Source organism: Amblyomma americanum, chromosome 8 (genome assembly GCF_052857255.1).
Source record: "Amblyomma americanum isolate KBUSLIRL-KWMA chromosome 8, ASM5285725v1, whole genome shotgun sequence".
Lineage (NCBI taxonomy): Eukaryota > Metazoa > Arthropoda > Arachnida > Ixodida > Ixodidae > Amblyomma > Amblyomma americanum.
Window position 1 is genome coordinate 20,038,829 of NC_135504.1, and position 13,457 is coordinate 20,052,285.

At 46.9% G+C, this 13,457-nt stretch overlaps 2 protein-coding genes across 3 annotated transcripts in view; one reads left to right on the top strand and one right to left on the bottom strand.

Moving 5' to 3' along the window:
- The window catches only part of rho-5 (rhomboid-5), a 41,574-nt gene extending 33,068 nt beyond the window's left edge, over positions 1-8,506 (bottom strand). Inside the window, exons 1-2 of one of the 2 annotated variants that reach the window (XM_077634056.1) lie at positions 8,109-8,506; positions 629-1,081 (exon numbers count right to left, since the gene is read on the bottom strand). In XM_077634056.1, the coding sequence (XP_077490182.1) occupies positions 629-1,023 (395 nt within the window). In that variant the 5' untranslated portion in view covers positions 1,024-1,081; positions 8,109-8,506. The remainder of the gene's footprint in view (positions 1-628; positions 1,082-8,108) is intronic. The other variant, XM_077634055.1, reaches the window with a different exon arrangement.
- A 3,543-nt stretch (positions 8,507-12,049) lies between these two features.
- On the top strand, positions 12,050-13,438 carry Rpt5 (26S proteasome regulatory subunit Rpt5). Its single transcript, XM_077634057.1, has one exon. It carries the CDS (start codon positions 12,093-12,095, stop codon positions 13,383-13,385), a length of 1,293 nt encoding a protein of 430 aa, XP_077490183.1. The 5' UTR covers positions 12,050-12,092; the 3' UTR covers positions 13,386-13,438.
- The last annotated feature ends 19 nt before the right edge of the window (positions 13,439-13,457 follow it).

The following is a 13,457-nucleotide window of genomic DNA, read 5'->3' on the forward strand; positions in this document are numbered from 1 at the left end:
CAGCTTGAATGCAAAAATAAATTGATGACTTTTTATGTGCCTAAATTGGGACAGTGACTACATGATATGCCACAGGGCAGGCATAGTAGCTTATTCAAGCCTTCAACCACTATCAGAAGGAAGCATTATTTTAAAGGCATCAGTTTCATGGCGGTTCAATGTGTTTAAGGAAAACCTTCGTGGTGGACTAGATTTGTAATGAGGGCATAATTACTCGCTACCGTTTGCCTGAGTGCAGCCGTACGGCTACAAAGGAAAACTATACTGCTTTCTCAGAAGCTTCACAGGTGAGAAAAAATTTGTCCTGATTCGAGGGTTCAACTGAACTGGTCCTACTATCTACTGGCTGTCCTGTTAGCTTAGTTGGTGGAGCGACTACCGCGGACTGGTGGTGGTCCCAGGTTCTACGCTCGGACCAGAATGAATTGTTGTTAAACTGCAAAGCCTCTGAGAAAGCTCTGTAGCCTTCCTTTCCAGACATATAGGCGAGCGCAGGCGGGTGCTAATGAGTCACTACTACCCAGTTTCATGACAACACGGCTTAATCTACAACTTCTCAAAGTGATGCTTAATCACATCTTGTCTGAGCTTTGTTGGCTGCCTAAAAAAACCTGAAAAGTTGACTCGCCTCTTGATGGTCTCACTACGAGAAAGTTTGGGTCTCCCTCGGACTTCAACGTCGTCATCGTCCGCTGCAGACGTAGCCGCCACCGCGTGTGGTGCCAAGGCAGACGAGACTGATGAGTGCGCCGAAGACACGTGAGAGCCGTACGGCTGCTGAGATGGTGGTGGGTATGTGTGGTGCATGGCTGCTGGCTGCTGCTGCTGGTGCTGCTGCTGTGGCTTTTGTGTCTGCTGCAGCGGCTGCCTCTGTTGCGACCGCACCGGTGGGAGGGTTCGCGGTGCGGGCACGGGAGGCAGCTGAGCGCCCTCGAATAACGGGTTCTCGATGAGGTCTAGCGTCGGCGGTCGGCCCCCTAGAACGAGACGGCCCCTCCGGAGGCCCCGCGGGGGGCACTCCATGTCAAGGGGACCGCACAAGTCGCCGCGCCGTCAATGGTGACCCCGGATTCTGGGCCTCCTGCGAGGATCGAGAAGATTCGCGCCGTTCACACACAGGGAAATGAGTACAGGACAGAAAAGCATACAGATGTTATAGGAGCTCGAGAAAAGTGAGAATCGCTGACACTGTAGTTTCCATTCCCACATTCCCTTTCCATTCACGCAGAAGCAAGCACACAATACATGCAGCCAGACAAAGGTCGCAAGTTTTGTAGTGTTTGCTCAAGATGAGGACATAGAAGAGCCGAGACTGGGGGGCAATGACTGATAAAGGTCGTTTTCCTCCAAAGCTCTATGTATACAAGATAATACCATGACAAATAAATCACGTGTGGACAAGACGACCCACAAATACATAATAAACCGAAAACGCAGAATTTACCCAAAAATTTGCAGACTGAAAGTATGCCACACACCAAACATTTCCAGCCAGTACAGCCAGCACTGCCTTGCTGATGGTGTCTGCTGGATTTCATGTAATGCTAGCTTGTCCTTAAGTGATTATACATTCACCACCCAGGAAAAAAAAAAAAAAGCCCATGAGGCATGATGACTTGTCAAAACAGCACGCAATGAGCTCAAGAGCATAAACACACACACCACTCAATGCTACATAGAAGCTGCATCCTAAAAACAACTCGGTGTGTTAGAATAGAAGCAAGACCATGTACAGAAAGAAAGAACAGTCTTAAATTAAACACAGAATGGTTGTACAAGAAAAGGTAGCCATTGCAGGATCTAACGTCTTCTGATTGTGGTCTTTACTCCTTGATTAAGTGTCAGTAATTATAGTTACACCACAACTGTTGCAGGAGATCTAGCTAGAATGTGAAGTCATTTGTGTCATGGAATCAAGCTGCATTTTCAAAGAAGAGAAATCCATTTTAGGTAGCCTCAATCCCAACAGGCTATCTGACTCGACAAACTAACCTTAAAAGTTCAAGTATCCATTTTTTTTTCTTACCTGTGTGGAACAGGTTTGTCACATCATAATGCAGAAAGTGAGCTGGGCTGAATATAGACAAGGCTTTGCTTTTCAGATCTAGGTATGCTAGTTCAAGATAATCTAAGGTCCAAGGCGTTTAACTCGCTTATTTGCTCTTGTTGTTGTGTAGGTACTGATGTCTATTACCTGAATGCAATTTCATAATTATGTTCTCGCTCTTATTTGCAAGGTCTGCACATAAGCATTTTTTTTTAGCCATTACTGCTTTTGTCTCGTGATTGAGCTGCTGGCCTTTGCCAAGACACTATCGACTTTTTGTTTGCATCCCACATCAGCACATGTATTTTGTTGTTGTTATTGTCGATGATTATGAAAAAAATTACAGTTGGTTTATGACGAGCCTGGTTTGTACAAGTCCGCTAGGGACTTAAGTTTACAGAGTTTCAAAAGTCACTGGTATTGAACCAATTCCTGCACAATGCAACGGAAGCTGACTGAATCGAAAAAAAAAATAAGAGCTGTACAAATAAAAGAACCCAGCCTAATCTAGGTTAGAAGCAGTACACTTTCGGCTCCACCCACTCCACAACAGGTGAGCCAGAGCAAATAGGCAGTTACAAAAAATAAATGAACGAATGAATGAATAAAAGACAGCTGGGACAAGTGTCACGTCCGGCTATGTCACACGGCTGGCAGCGGCACTCACTCTGACGAGTCCCTTTACTATGTCAGTTAGCACTAGCACATCTGTTACAGACACGGAGTCTGTTGACAGAAATGAAACGTTTCTTCTGTCGGGGCTGTCAGAACAGCCAGGGCTGGCTATCCTCTTTACTGCTTTTATTTCGATCACGCACTTTTGCATGTTGCTTCCTTTTCGCACAAAGCCGGCTCGACAGACATTTTGTTGCTCGCCTGAAAATGAAACGATGGAGACAAGTTGTTGTCAACGGGGCTTGGACAAACTATGGTGTCAGCAGACTTCTCACATTTACTGTGCCATTACTAAACTTTTTTATTTTTCCTTCATGTTTGCTTTTGATGATAACTAAAATTTCTCATTACAGTTCTTGAAAATTTCTTTATAAATTTATTATTATTACAGTTCTTGAAAAAAAATAAAAAATTCATTATTTCTCAACTCTCCATTCTATGCATCCTTATATCCTCTTCCAAGCAAAGCAAAAGCTTAGTTTATGGTATTAATTAAAACAAATTTCTTACATCTGAGTGCTCCCATGAACGGAGACAAAATATTTTGCAGGAATAGGTCCAGCGGCTTTTTCTGTTTATGACCTTTCTCTGTACTTTGAGTCTCTGTATATTCAGAAGCATGGGAAAAGATCCTATTACACTTTTATAGTTGGATATGTAGATGACAGAACACATATCTATATCAAAATTACAAATGATCTCATGAAAAGGTGACAGAAACTTATCAGATATGTTGCTCCTTGGTGCAGGAAGCTGATTTAAACACAGCTACCAGCTTTGCAGGTTACTCAGAGAGCTCCCATATTGCTAAACAATTTCAGCAAGATGGCAATGCGAAAGCAAACAAAGTATCCTCTACTACTGCCCATGTCACTTGGGCTGCTGAAGTGATGGTTTAGTTTTATAAAAATGTTGTGAAAGGCAGATGTGCGTTATCCCTTTCAAGTGCTGTGTCTACATTTGTACACACAATCTGAACACAGTTAAATGCTTGTATACAAGGGGAAATGTCCATTAATGTGAAGACTACAAGGTGCCAAAGTGCGTGAAATTTTCTTTACAGCCATTTTAAGCCAGGCATGTAATATTAATGAAAAAAAAAAATCATTTTAAGATGGGTGCCTCTGCATTTTACAACAGCTCTCATAAGGAACCACTGCATATATATTTTATTTTGCTTGCTCAGCAAACTTATGCACTTTAAAATGTCTAAAATGTGCCGATTTGCTTACATCTCAACTTCTTATAACAGGCATCAATACACTCAGAGTAACTGAAACCTTGAAACTGGAGCCGAGCCATGCTGTGGAGATATGAGGGCTGGACAGAAGAAATGTTATAACTAGGCGCCTGGGAAAATTAAAATTTTCTGTGTGCCATCTGGGTATGCGTGTTCAAAAATTAAAAAAAAAACTAACATTTTCTCCCCATTAGATAATCACTAGCACCTGAGAGGGTATTTAATTAGGACCCTTCGTTTTTTGGTTTTATGTCTTCTGGAATTCTGAAGGTAAAAATCACGCGATTCTTTTTTGGCACAAATTCGGGAACAAGTCAGGTTACTGAGCAAAAAAATTCGACCACCTGGGGATCTTTAACGTGCACTGACATCGCATAGTACACGGGCCTCTAGAATTTCGCCTCCATCGAAATTCGACCGCCACGGCCGGGATCGAACCCGCGTGTTTCGGGCCAGCAGCCGAGCGCCATAACGACTCAGCCACCGTGGCGGCTCTTTGACGAACCCTGCACCTACACTGCTGTTCAATGGATATGTTATTATGAAGGGCAGCATTCCACATGTTTTCCAAAAGCCTGTCCAGCAATATTTTGCCCCACAACAGATATATTTACTTATACAGTCTCTTCAGGTGTGATGTGCCATTGGACTCTTAATCATGTTGCACTATGCATCAAGAGTGCCCACATTTCCATACAGCCAAACCAGTAGCTTGCTCTCATACTACATGTTAAATGTCACCACAGCTGACGGCACAACCAATGTTCTGTTGAGGTGCCTGCTCTTTTTCATGGCCTCCATGAAATTTACCAAATTGAACCATGTAAGGCGTACAGCAGTTAAAATTCCACCCATCTCCCAAATCACTTAATACATGCCACAGATTTTGATACGTGCAATAAATTTCATGATTAAAGAGTACAATACCAAGATTTTCTTTTATAAAACAATGCAAAAAACGGTAACAAAATTAGAAGTAACGACATCACTAGCTTTCTGTTCTCAGCTTCCCTTTGGTTTGCGGATATATTAGAAAAAAGGAACTGAGCTAAACTACATGCAAAATAACTTGCCAGCAGTGTGAGTGGCACCATGCAGAAGGTGCAGTTCATTCTCATCACCATCAGCCCAGGTAAGTAACACTACAGGTCAACGACCTCACCCACCGACCTCCAATCAGCTGTCCTGGACCAGATGCAGTCACCCTATTCTAGCTAATTTCCCAATCCCATCAACCTACCCGAATTTCTGACTTACACCTGTAGTTCCTTTCCCTTGGCATCTGTCTGTAACCCCAACAGACAACTGGTTTTACATACATCTCCCCAATCCATAATTTTCATAATCCACGCATAACAACATCAATAATCCATTTTCTCCTCTTTATTTATATTAGGATGGATACTGACTGAAGCTTTGTTTCGTAATCCATGCAGATCCCATTGTGTTCTCTAATGTTAGCTCTACTATTTTAACTATCATAGTTCACTGTGCTGCCATTACAATCTAACATCAAGCTTTCCCATCAGCCTCAAAGTTTTTGCAGGATACAACAGTTCCAAATGTTCTCCTTCTGAGGGATATAAGTAGGCTGCTTTTAATGAACTTAGAGTGCCTAAAAAATGTGCTCGAACCCATCCTTATTCTCCCGATAGTTTCTTTCCCATGGTGAGGGTCTGTGGTCCCTGCCTGGCCAAGGCAGATGGCGGAAATTCTTCTGTGGGCAGATTTATTCTCTTACAACTGGTAGGACCTCGCTACATATTGTCAACCATTTCTCGTACATTTTCCTCATATTAATTTCTTCTAAGCGGTGTTTCTAAGCGGCGAAGACATAAAGGTTAACAGAGAACAGAGAACGAGAACACCTCAGCAATCTCCAATTTGGTAATGACACACTCCTACCAAGGAAAATCGGGGGATGAACTGCACTGCACGTCAGGAACAGCAGAACGATAAGCTCAAATTAATGCGCGGTTAAGAGAACATTATCGAGCAAAGAAAAAATTTAACTAAAAGCAGCAATCGCAACGCCGGCAGCAACCGCAACTGCGGCGAAATCGCACGACGGTGCCGTACTTCCAAAATCAATCAACACAACGGCACGCCGAGGCAGGACGGTGTGATGCCGAGGCGCATTAAACCAAAGCGACTGCCCCGAGCGCTAAAAGCGACACGGGAGCAAAAAATTACGCGTCAATAATTGATTCCCTGAAAAGCACAAAATGCACGCAGGCGCCGCTTCTGCCATTTGCATTTTGCCGGGAAGGCACATCGATTTGTAAGTGAAACATTACTCTCGAAAACACTAGGTCAGCACGAAACGACAGCCAATTAGCGCACACGTTAAGCACTGCCATTTATTATTACGTCTTTTACGCAAAAGAAATTGTGCGCAATATTGTAATTATAACTGATCCTTACAAAAAAAAAATCAAAATCAAACCGCAAGCTGTCTTCGCTGCTAAGCACGTCTGTATTGAGACGAAGCTGCTCTTAACGAGCGAAAGACCGCTAACTAGACAAAAAAAAAAATCTTTCTTAGTCCAAGCAAAACAAAAAAGAGAAAAATATGAAACATATTATTTACCAGCTCCGCACACGACAAATGTCCTCTGCAAATCTGCGGCGAGCTAAAAATACTATTTTTGACGCGCACTTCCAATGGCACTGCCCTCGAATTTGGCTCGAGCCCTTACACGATTACACCGCGAGAGTGAAAAAGTTCCTCTTTCGGAGGATTCTCCGAAAAAGAAACAAGATAAAATAAAAGGAAATCCGCGGCTAGGTCACCCAACAGGTACTTTAGCGGCGATGGATATCCTCACGGTCTTCATGCGAAGCCATATCTCCGCCTACGCTACACTACGCCGTTACACTGTCAAGGAGCAATCGAAAGGTGCAAGGCCCCCGGTTATCAAGCGCCGCGGCAGAAACGTTATCGAGCCCTTTCGGCAATATCCTCCAAGATAAACCGCCGACACCCTCCAGATTCCACTCGCACAAGCCTGCCACACCTGACCTAGATTCATTGCGCCGCTCGGTCCAGTGACTGATCGAATCAGCGCCAACGGTCGGCCATACAAACACCACGCAACGTTCTAAACTCGCTAGAAACCGGAAACGCAGAGCCAAGCAGGCGAAGCTTAGCACCGCTCGTGGGGGTTGCTCCTATATTTAACCACCGCCACCTTCGCCACAAACAACACAACTTTGACGAACCGCAAGCGCCTCCTTCACAGCAAGGTTTATGCAAACACCCACCGGCAGATCTAAAATAAACACTGAGCTCGGTTTTGTTTTCTGCGCGCGCCAAGGATCACCGCTGTTCCGAAAAGCAAACCTCTCCAAAACAAGCGCGAAGAATCACCTAGGCCTAAAGGATAGTCCGGCTCTCCTAAGCGCACCTTGCTCGCACCTTTACGGATTAAACCGAGGATGCCGCTTAGGCGTCGAGCGGCAGGCGAGCAAGCACTACAGGAGAGGATCACAATGTGCCGCAGCGTCGATACTGCCGTTTCGTCAGAGAATTACAAATGGTTTCTGCAATGGTTTCGCTATGCAAAGGTCAATAATACGCGCCGAAAACCATTCACGCTCAAATCAAATGCAGAGAGAGCCGAACGGCCGGAGGTCACGCACAAATAAAATGCATGCCTCCCTCGACCAGAAAGCGTCAGGTGTTTCCGCGCACAAACGCTTCGAAGGCGATCGCAGCCCGATGTCTTTTTTTTTTTTTTGGTACTCAGAAGAAGCAAATCGCATCTACCGCGTCTTCTAGACGCGCAAATATACCAAGATCGCAAGCTAGACGCGTTCTTGGAAGCCCCTCCGCAAAGCGACAGGGAATCCGCACGCTCGAAAGAAAAAAAAAGGGGGCAAGAAAGTACCGAGGCAAAAACACGGGCGAAAAAGCAAGCGTTACAGAGCGGAATACATAATCAACATGCGCCTATCGGCCCCTGGCGCGACTGCTTCACCCGCGATCAGCCACGCCTCTAAACAGATCGCACCGTGGAACGAGCAAGCCCGTTTTACCGCAGACTGTCGACGATTAGCCGAGGAGGCGCGGGGGGCGATGGGGGGGGGGGGGGGGGGGATACGCGAATTTTGCGAGTAAAAAAAAATAAAAACGGGGCTACTTACCACGTTAGGCTTACGTTCCACGGGCCAGCTTTGCCGCGCGGCATCTCTTCGTGAAACTCGCTGCTTCCTTTTTTCTTACTGCGTATCTTTTTTCGGGTTTCGGGAGCCAGTGTTTTCCAAAATGTCACCGATCCACACACACAAACACACGCACGCACATACACAGGAACGCGCGGACAGAGCCGACCTAGGAAGCGCACTTCGGCGGTCAGCTTCCTATCCGCACCGTTCGCCCAGCATCGTGGCACTCAGCGACGACGGACTACGGCGATCTTCATCGATGCTCGGCGCACCCGCACGGCCCATTTTGTCGCTTGTTCAACGCTACACGGGGCTCCCGGAATTCGTCCCTAAGCCACACGGCAGCCATGTTGTTACGTTCGGATTGAGCCACGGGCGCCGTCTACGCGGATGACGCGCGCACTACGCGGAAACGGGAAATGAGCGGGCGCCGCTAAACCGACGTCGCCGACGCTTTCTGAGAAACCAAACACGGAGTTGAGCCTTTGCCACACCGTTACGCACTTTACAACTTTGCAGGCGTAACTTGAAAAGCAAGTTATGTAGTACTGTCAAACGAATATGATATTGGATAAATGAAAAATGGCTATATGAAAGAACTGTAACCCATGCAAGTGTAGTGCGCTTACCGGATTAAGGACAAACACGTGAACTGAGCAAGCTGATACATTTACAGTAGAAGCGTGTGTGCGATGCTTGTTTACCATGCCTTCGCCAACCTGTCATTTTCCAGAAATTGATATGTATGAATGTAATTTGCCTTGAGCGACTAGAATCTAAAGCATCGACCGAAACATCATATATCCACATATATTTGCATATTTGCTACTCTAAATGTTATACGAATTTTCATTCGCGTATTCAGCTGCATATATAGGCTGCGAAAAATAATACATATCCGATGGGGAGACGCGCATTGCCCGTCAAAATGGCTCAAAAGGCGGCATGACGAATAACCACGCAGTGAAGCCTGGAATTCGGGATGAAACGCGAAAAAAGTGGCCGGCGGTTTTAGCATTGCTAAGCCCGAAATATTGTACGAAATAATGGCTTTTAGTGCGAAGGCACTTCTAGCTGCACTCCCCGGGTTTTAGCGGTGTAAATCTGCGTGTGAAGCCTCAGTATCAACTGTTAACTGACTCACTGGACCAGTGGACGCCTAGTCGCGCTGGGAGATTATATACAGTGCGTCCAGGCCTCAAGTTATGCTCCTCTCCTTTTAATTCTGAAAACCACAAAGAAGGTTTTGACCGTTGATTTTGAGAAAAGCAAGGCACATAACTGGCTCCCTGGGTCAGTGGACACCTCAATTGCGCTTTGATGCACGTGGCGAGAACCGGCGTATTCAGCAACCCATCGCGGTGGCTCAGTGGTTAGGACGTTCGGCTACTGGTCCGGAGTTCCCGGGTTCAAACCCGACCGCGGCGGCTGCGTTTTTATGGAGGCAAAACGCTAAGGCGCCCGTGTGCTGTACGATGTCAAAGCACGTTAAGATCCCCAGGTGGTCGAAGTTATTCCGGAGCCCTCCACTACGGCACCTTTTTCTATCCTTTCTTCTTTCACTCCCTCTTTTATCCCTTCCCTTACGGCGCGGTTCATGTGTCCGCCGATATATGAGACAGACATTGCGCCATTTCCTTTCCACAAGAAAACAATTATTATTATTAGTATTCATCATGGTATGGCGGATGGAAATTTTTTTTTGTGGGTTTCGAACCCGGGTACTCCGGAAGGCGAGCGCCCCAACCACTGAGCCACCGCGGTGGGTATGGCCGATTGCAATACCATGCAGTTCGGCGTATTCAGCATGGTATGGCCGATGTCAGTACAATATGCTGAATACGCTGGACTGCGCCATTTTCTTTTATCAAAAACCAATTTTCATTTTAATGTTTCACATTGCGCGTGGTGGTGTCCGACTTCCGAAAAAAAAAACGTGCTTTCGCACAACATATTTAGTGCATAGCAATGTACACCGCCAGCCATTTTCAGTGCGAAAGCCCTTCTCGCATTCCCCGGGTTTCAGTTGTGTCTGTGTAAGCGAGCGAAAGCCTCTGAGCAACAAGTGTATACACACTTGCTGCTCAGAGGCCGTCGACCCAGTGTCCACTGACCCCAGAGGTGTCCACTTAATCGCTCTGTGAGTAGGCGTGATGTCCAGCTATAAATTTGAGGTAGTATATATGCGCCTTTCCTTTCCTCAAAACTAGCGGAAGGTTTAGACCGTTGATTTTGAAGAAAGGAATGTTTTCCTGGGTCAGCTGAGCACATAATAATATTAATAATAATAATAATAATAATAATAATAATAATAATAATAATAATAATAATAATAATAATAATAATTGGTTTTTAGGCGGAAAGGAAATGGCGCAGTATCTGCCTCATATATCGTTGGACACCTGAACCGCGCCGTAAGGGAAGGGTAAAGGAGGGAGTGAAAGAAGAAGGGAAGAGAGAGGTGCCGTAGTGGAGGGCTCCGGTATAATTTCGACCACCTGGGGATCTTTAACGTGCACTGACATCGCACAGCACACGGGCGCCTTAGCGTTTTTCCTCCATAAAAACGCAGCCGCCGCGGTCGGGAGCACTGTCATCAATCGCACTTTGAGGTAGTGGCGGTGGTGTCCACCTGCAAAAAGAAAAATGGTGGCGGACACCTCAAAGTTCGATTGAGGTGTCCACTGTCCCAGTGAGCGAGTTATACTGCTCAGAGGCCTCACGCACATACACAGACATAAAGCGCTGAAACCCGGGGGGGGTGCGGCTAGAAGTGTTTTCGCACTAAAAAGGAAAGAAAACATGAGACTGCACACACACACACACACACACACACACACACACACACACACACACACACACACACACACACACACACACACACACACACACACACACACACACACACACACACACACACACACACACACACACACACACACACACACACACACACACACACACACACACACACACACACACACACACACACACACACACACACACACACACACACACACACACACACACACACACACACACACACACACACACACACACACACACACACACACACACACACACACACACACACACACACACACACACACACACACACACACACACACACACACACACACACACACACACACACACACACACACACACACACACACACACACACACACACACACACACACACACACACACACACACACACACACACACACACACACACACACACACACACACACACACACACACACACACACACACACACACACACACACACACACACACACACACACACACACACACACACACAGAGAGAGAGAGAGAGGAAAATTAGACTGTTGCAACGCTTAACGCGCAAGATACGAAAGCTGCTGTCAGGGGGGGGGGGGGTGCCAATGCTGCAGACGACGCCAATTTATAATTAATCCTAATCAAATCAGGAAAGTACACCACCAAGCTTGGCATTGAAAAAAAAAAAAAAACAAGACCGTCGTATGCCATATCTGCGTCAAATTCCGGCGTGAATAAGCGAGCGGTTTAACCGAGAGAAGCATTATGGTGTGTGTTTAGCGTTGCAACGGCCTGTATGTCCGGGCATCGAGGACTGGGACTCTATAAACAAAAAGTAAGAAGCAAAGTTATCATGCTGACTAATTAATGTCCTCAAACTACGTATTAACATGAAATCACATGTAAGCCGCTGCAGAAACCGAAACTGAAACCATTTACCCGAAGACCAGGAACAGTTTGTTTTTAATCTTCACTGACTAAGTATATGTCATCCCTGTTGCTATAAAATACTTTTTTTAACTCTGAAATAACATCTTTTTTATTTATGTCAATAACATTGTGGATACTCAACTGACACTCGATGATGTCGTAAATCGGAGCACACGTTGCCATCAACATCAGTGTGAATCGTGAAATTTTTGTGTTGCCGGCGAGAAAATGGCTGCCCCTCCGTCGCTCGATGACAAGTCTCTGTGGCAAGATGACGATTCTTTGGGCGAAGAAGTGCTGCGGATGTCGCAGGAGGAGATCATCAGCCGCACGAGGCTTCTCGACAACGAGATAAAGATCATGAAGAGCGAGGTGATGCGCATCTCGCACGAACTGCAGGCCCAGAAGGAGAAGATCAAGGAGAACAACGAGAAGATCAAAGTCAACAAGACGCTGCCGTATCTGGTGTCGAACGTCATCGAACTGCTCGACGTTGACCCGCAGGAGCTTGGCGAAGAGGACGGCGCCAACGTGGACCTTGACTCGCTGCGTAAGGGCAAGTGCGCCGTCATCAAAACATCGACGCGCCAGACCTACTTTTTGCCAGTCATCGGTCTCGTGGACGCCGAGAAACTGCGCCCAGGCGACCTGGTCGGTGTCAACAAGGACTCGTACCTCATTCTCGAGACTCTGCCGCAGGAATATGACTCGCGTGTCAAGGCCATGGAGGTGGACGAGCGGCCCACGGAGCAGTACAGCGACATCGGAGGTCTCGACAAGCAGATTCAAGAGCTGGTCGAGGCCGTCGTGCTCCCCATGACACACAAGGAGAAGTTTGTGAACCTCGGCATCAGTCCTCCGAAGGGAGTGCTACTCTACGGACCTCCGGGCACGGGAAAGACCCTTATGGCCCGAGCCTGCGCCGCGCAGACCAAGTCCACCTTCCTCAAACTCGCGGGTCCTCAACTCGTTCAGATGTTCATTGGCGACGGAGCCAAGCTGGTCAGGGACGCGTTCGCGCTAGCCAAGGAGAAGGCACCGGCCATTATATTCATCGACGAACTGGACGCCATCGGAACCAAGCGTTTCGACTCGGAGAAGGCCGGAGACCGAGAAGTCCAGCGAACCATGCTGGAACTGCTCAACCAGCTCGACGGCTTCAGCTCAAGCGCCGACATCAAAGTCATTGCCGCCACCAACAGAGTCGACATCCTCGACCCCGCGCTTCTCAGGTCGGGGCGGCTGGACAGGAAGATTGAGTTCCCGCACCCCAACGAAGAGGCCCGGGCCCGCATCATGCAGATCCACTCGCGCAAGATGAACTACGACAAGGACGTCAACTTTGAAGAGCTGGCCCGTTGCACGGACGATTTCAACGGCGCGCAGTGCAAGGCGGTCTGCGTTGAAGCCGGCATGATTGCGCTGAGGCGCGGAGGCGAGAAAGTGACGCACGAGGACTACATGGACGCTATCATGGAAGTGCAGGCCAAGAAAAAGGCCAACCTCAACTACTACGCCTGATGGGAGGGGAGGTTTTCGTTTTTTTTTTTTATTCATTAAAGCACTCTCGTTCATCCTGTGGTCTGTCTGCGT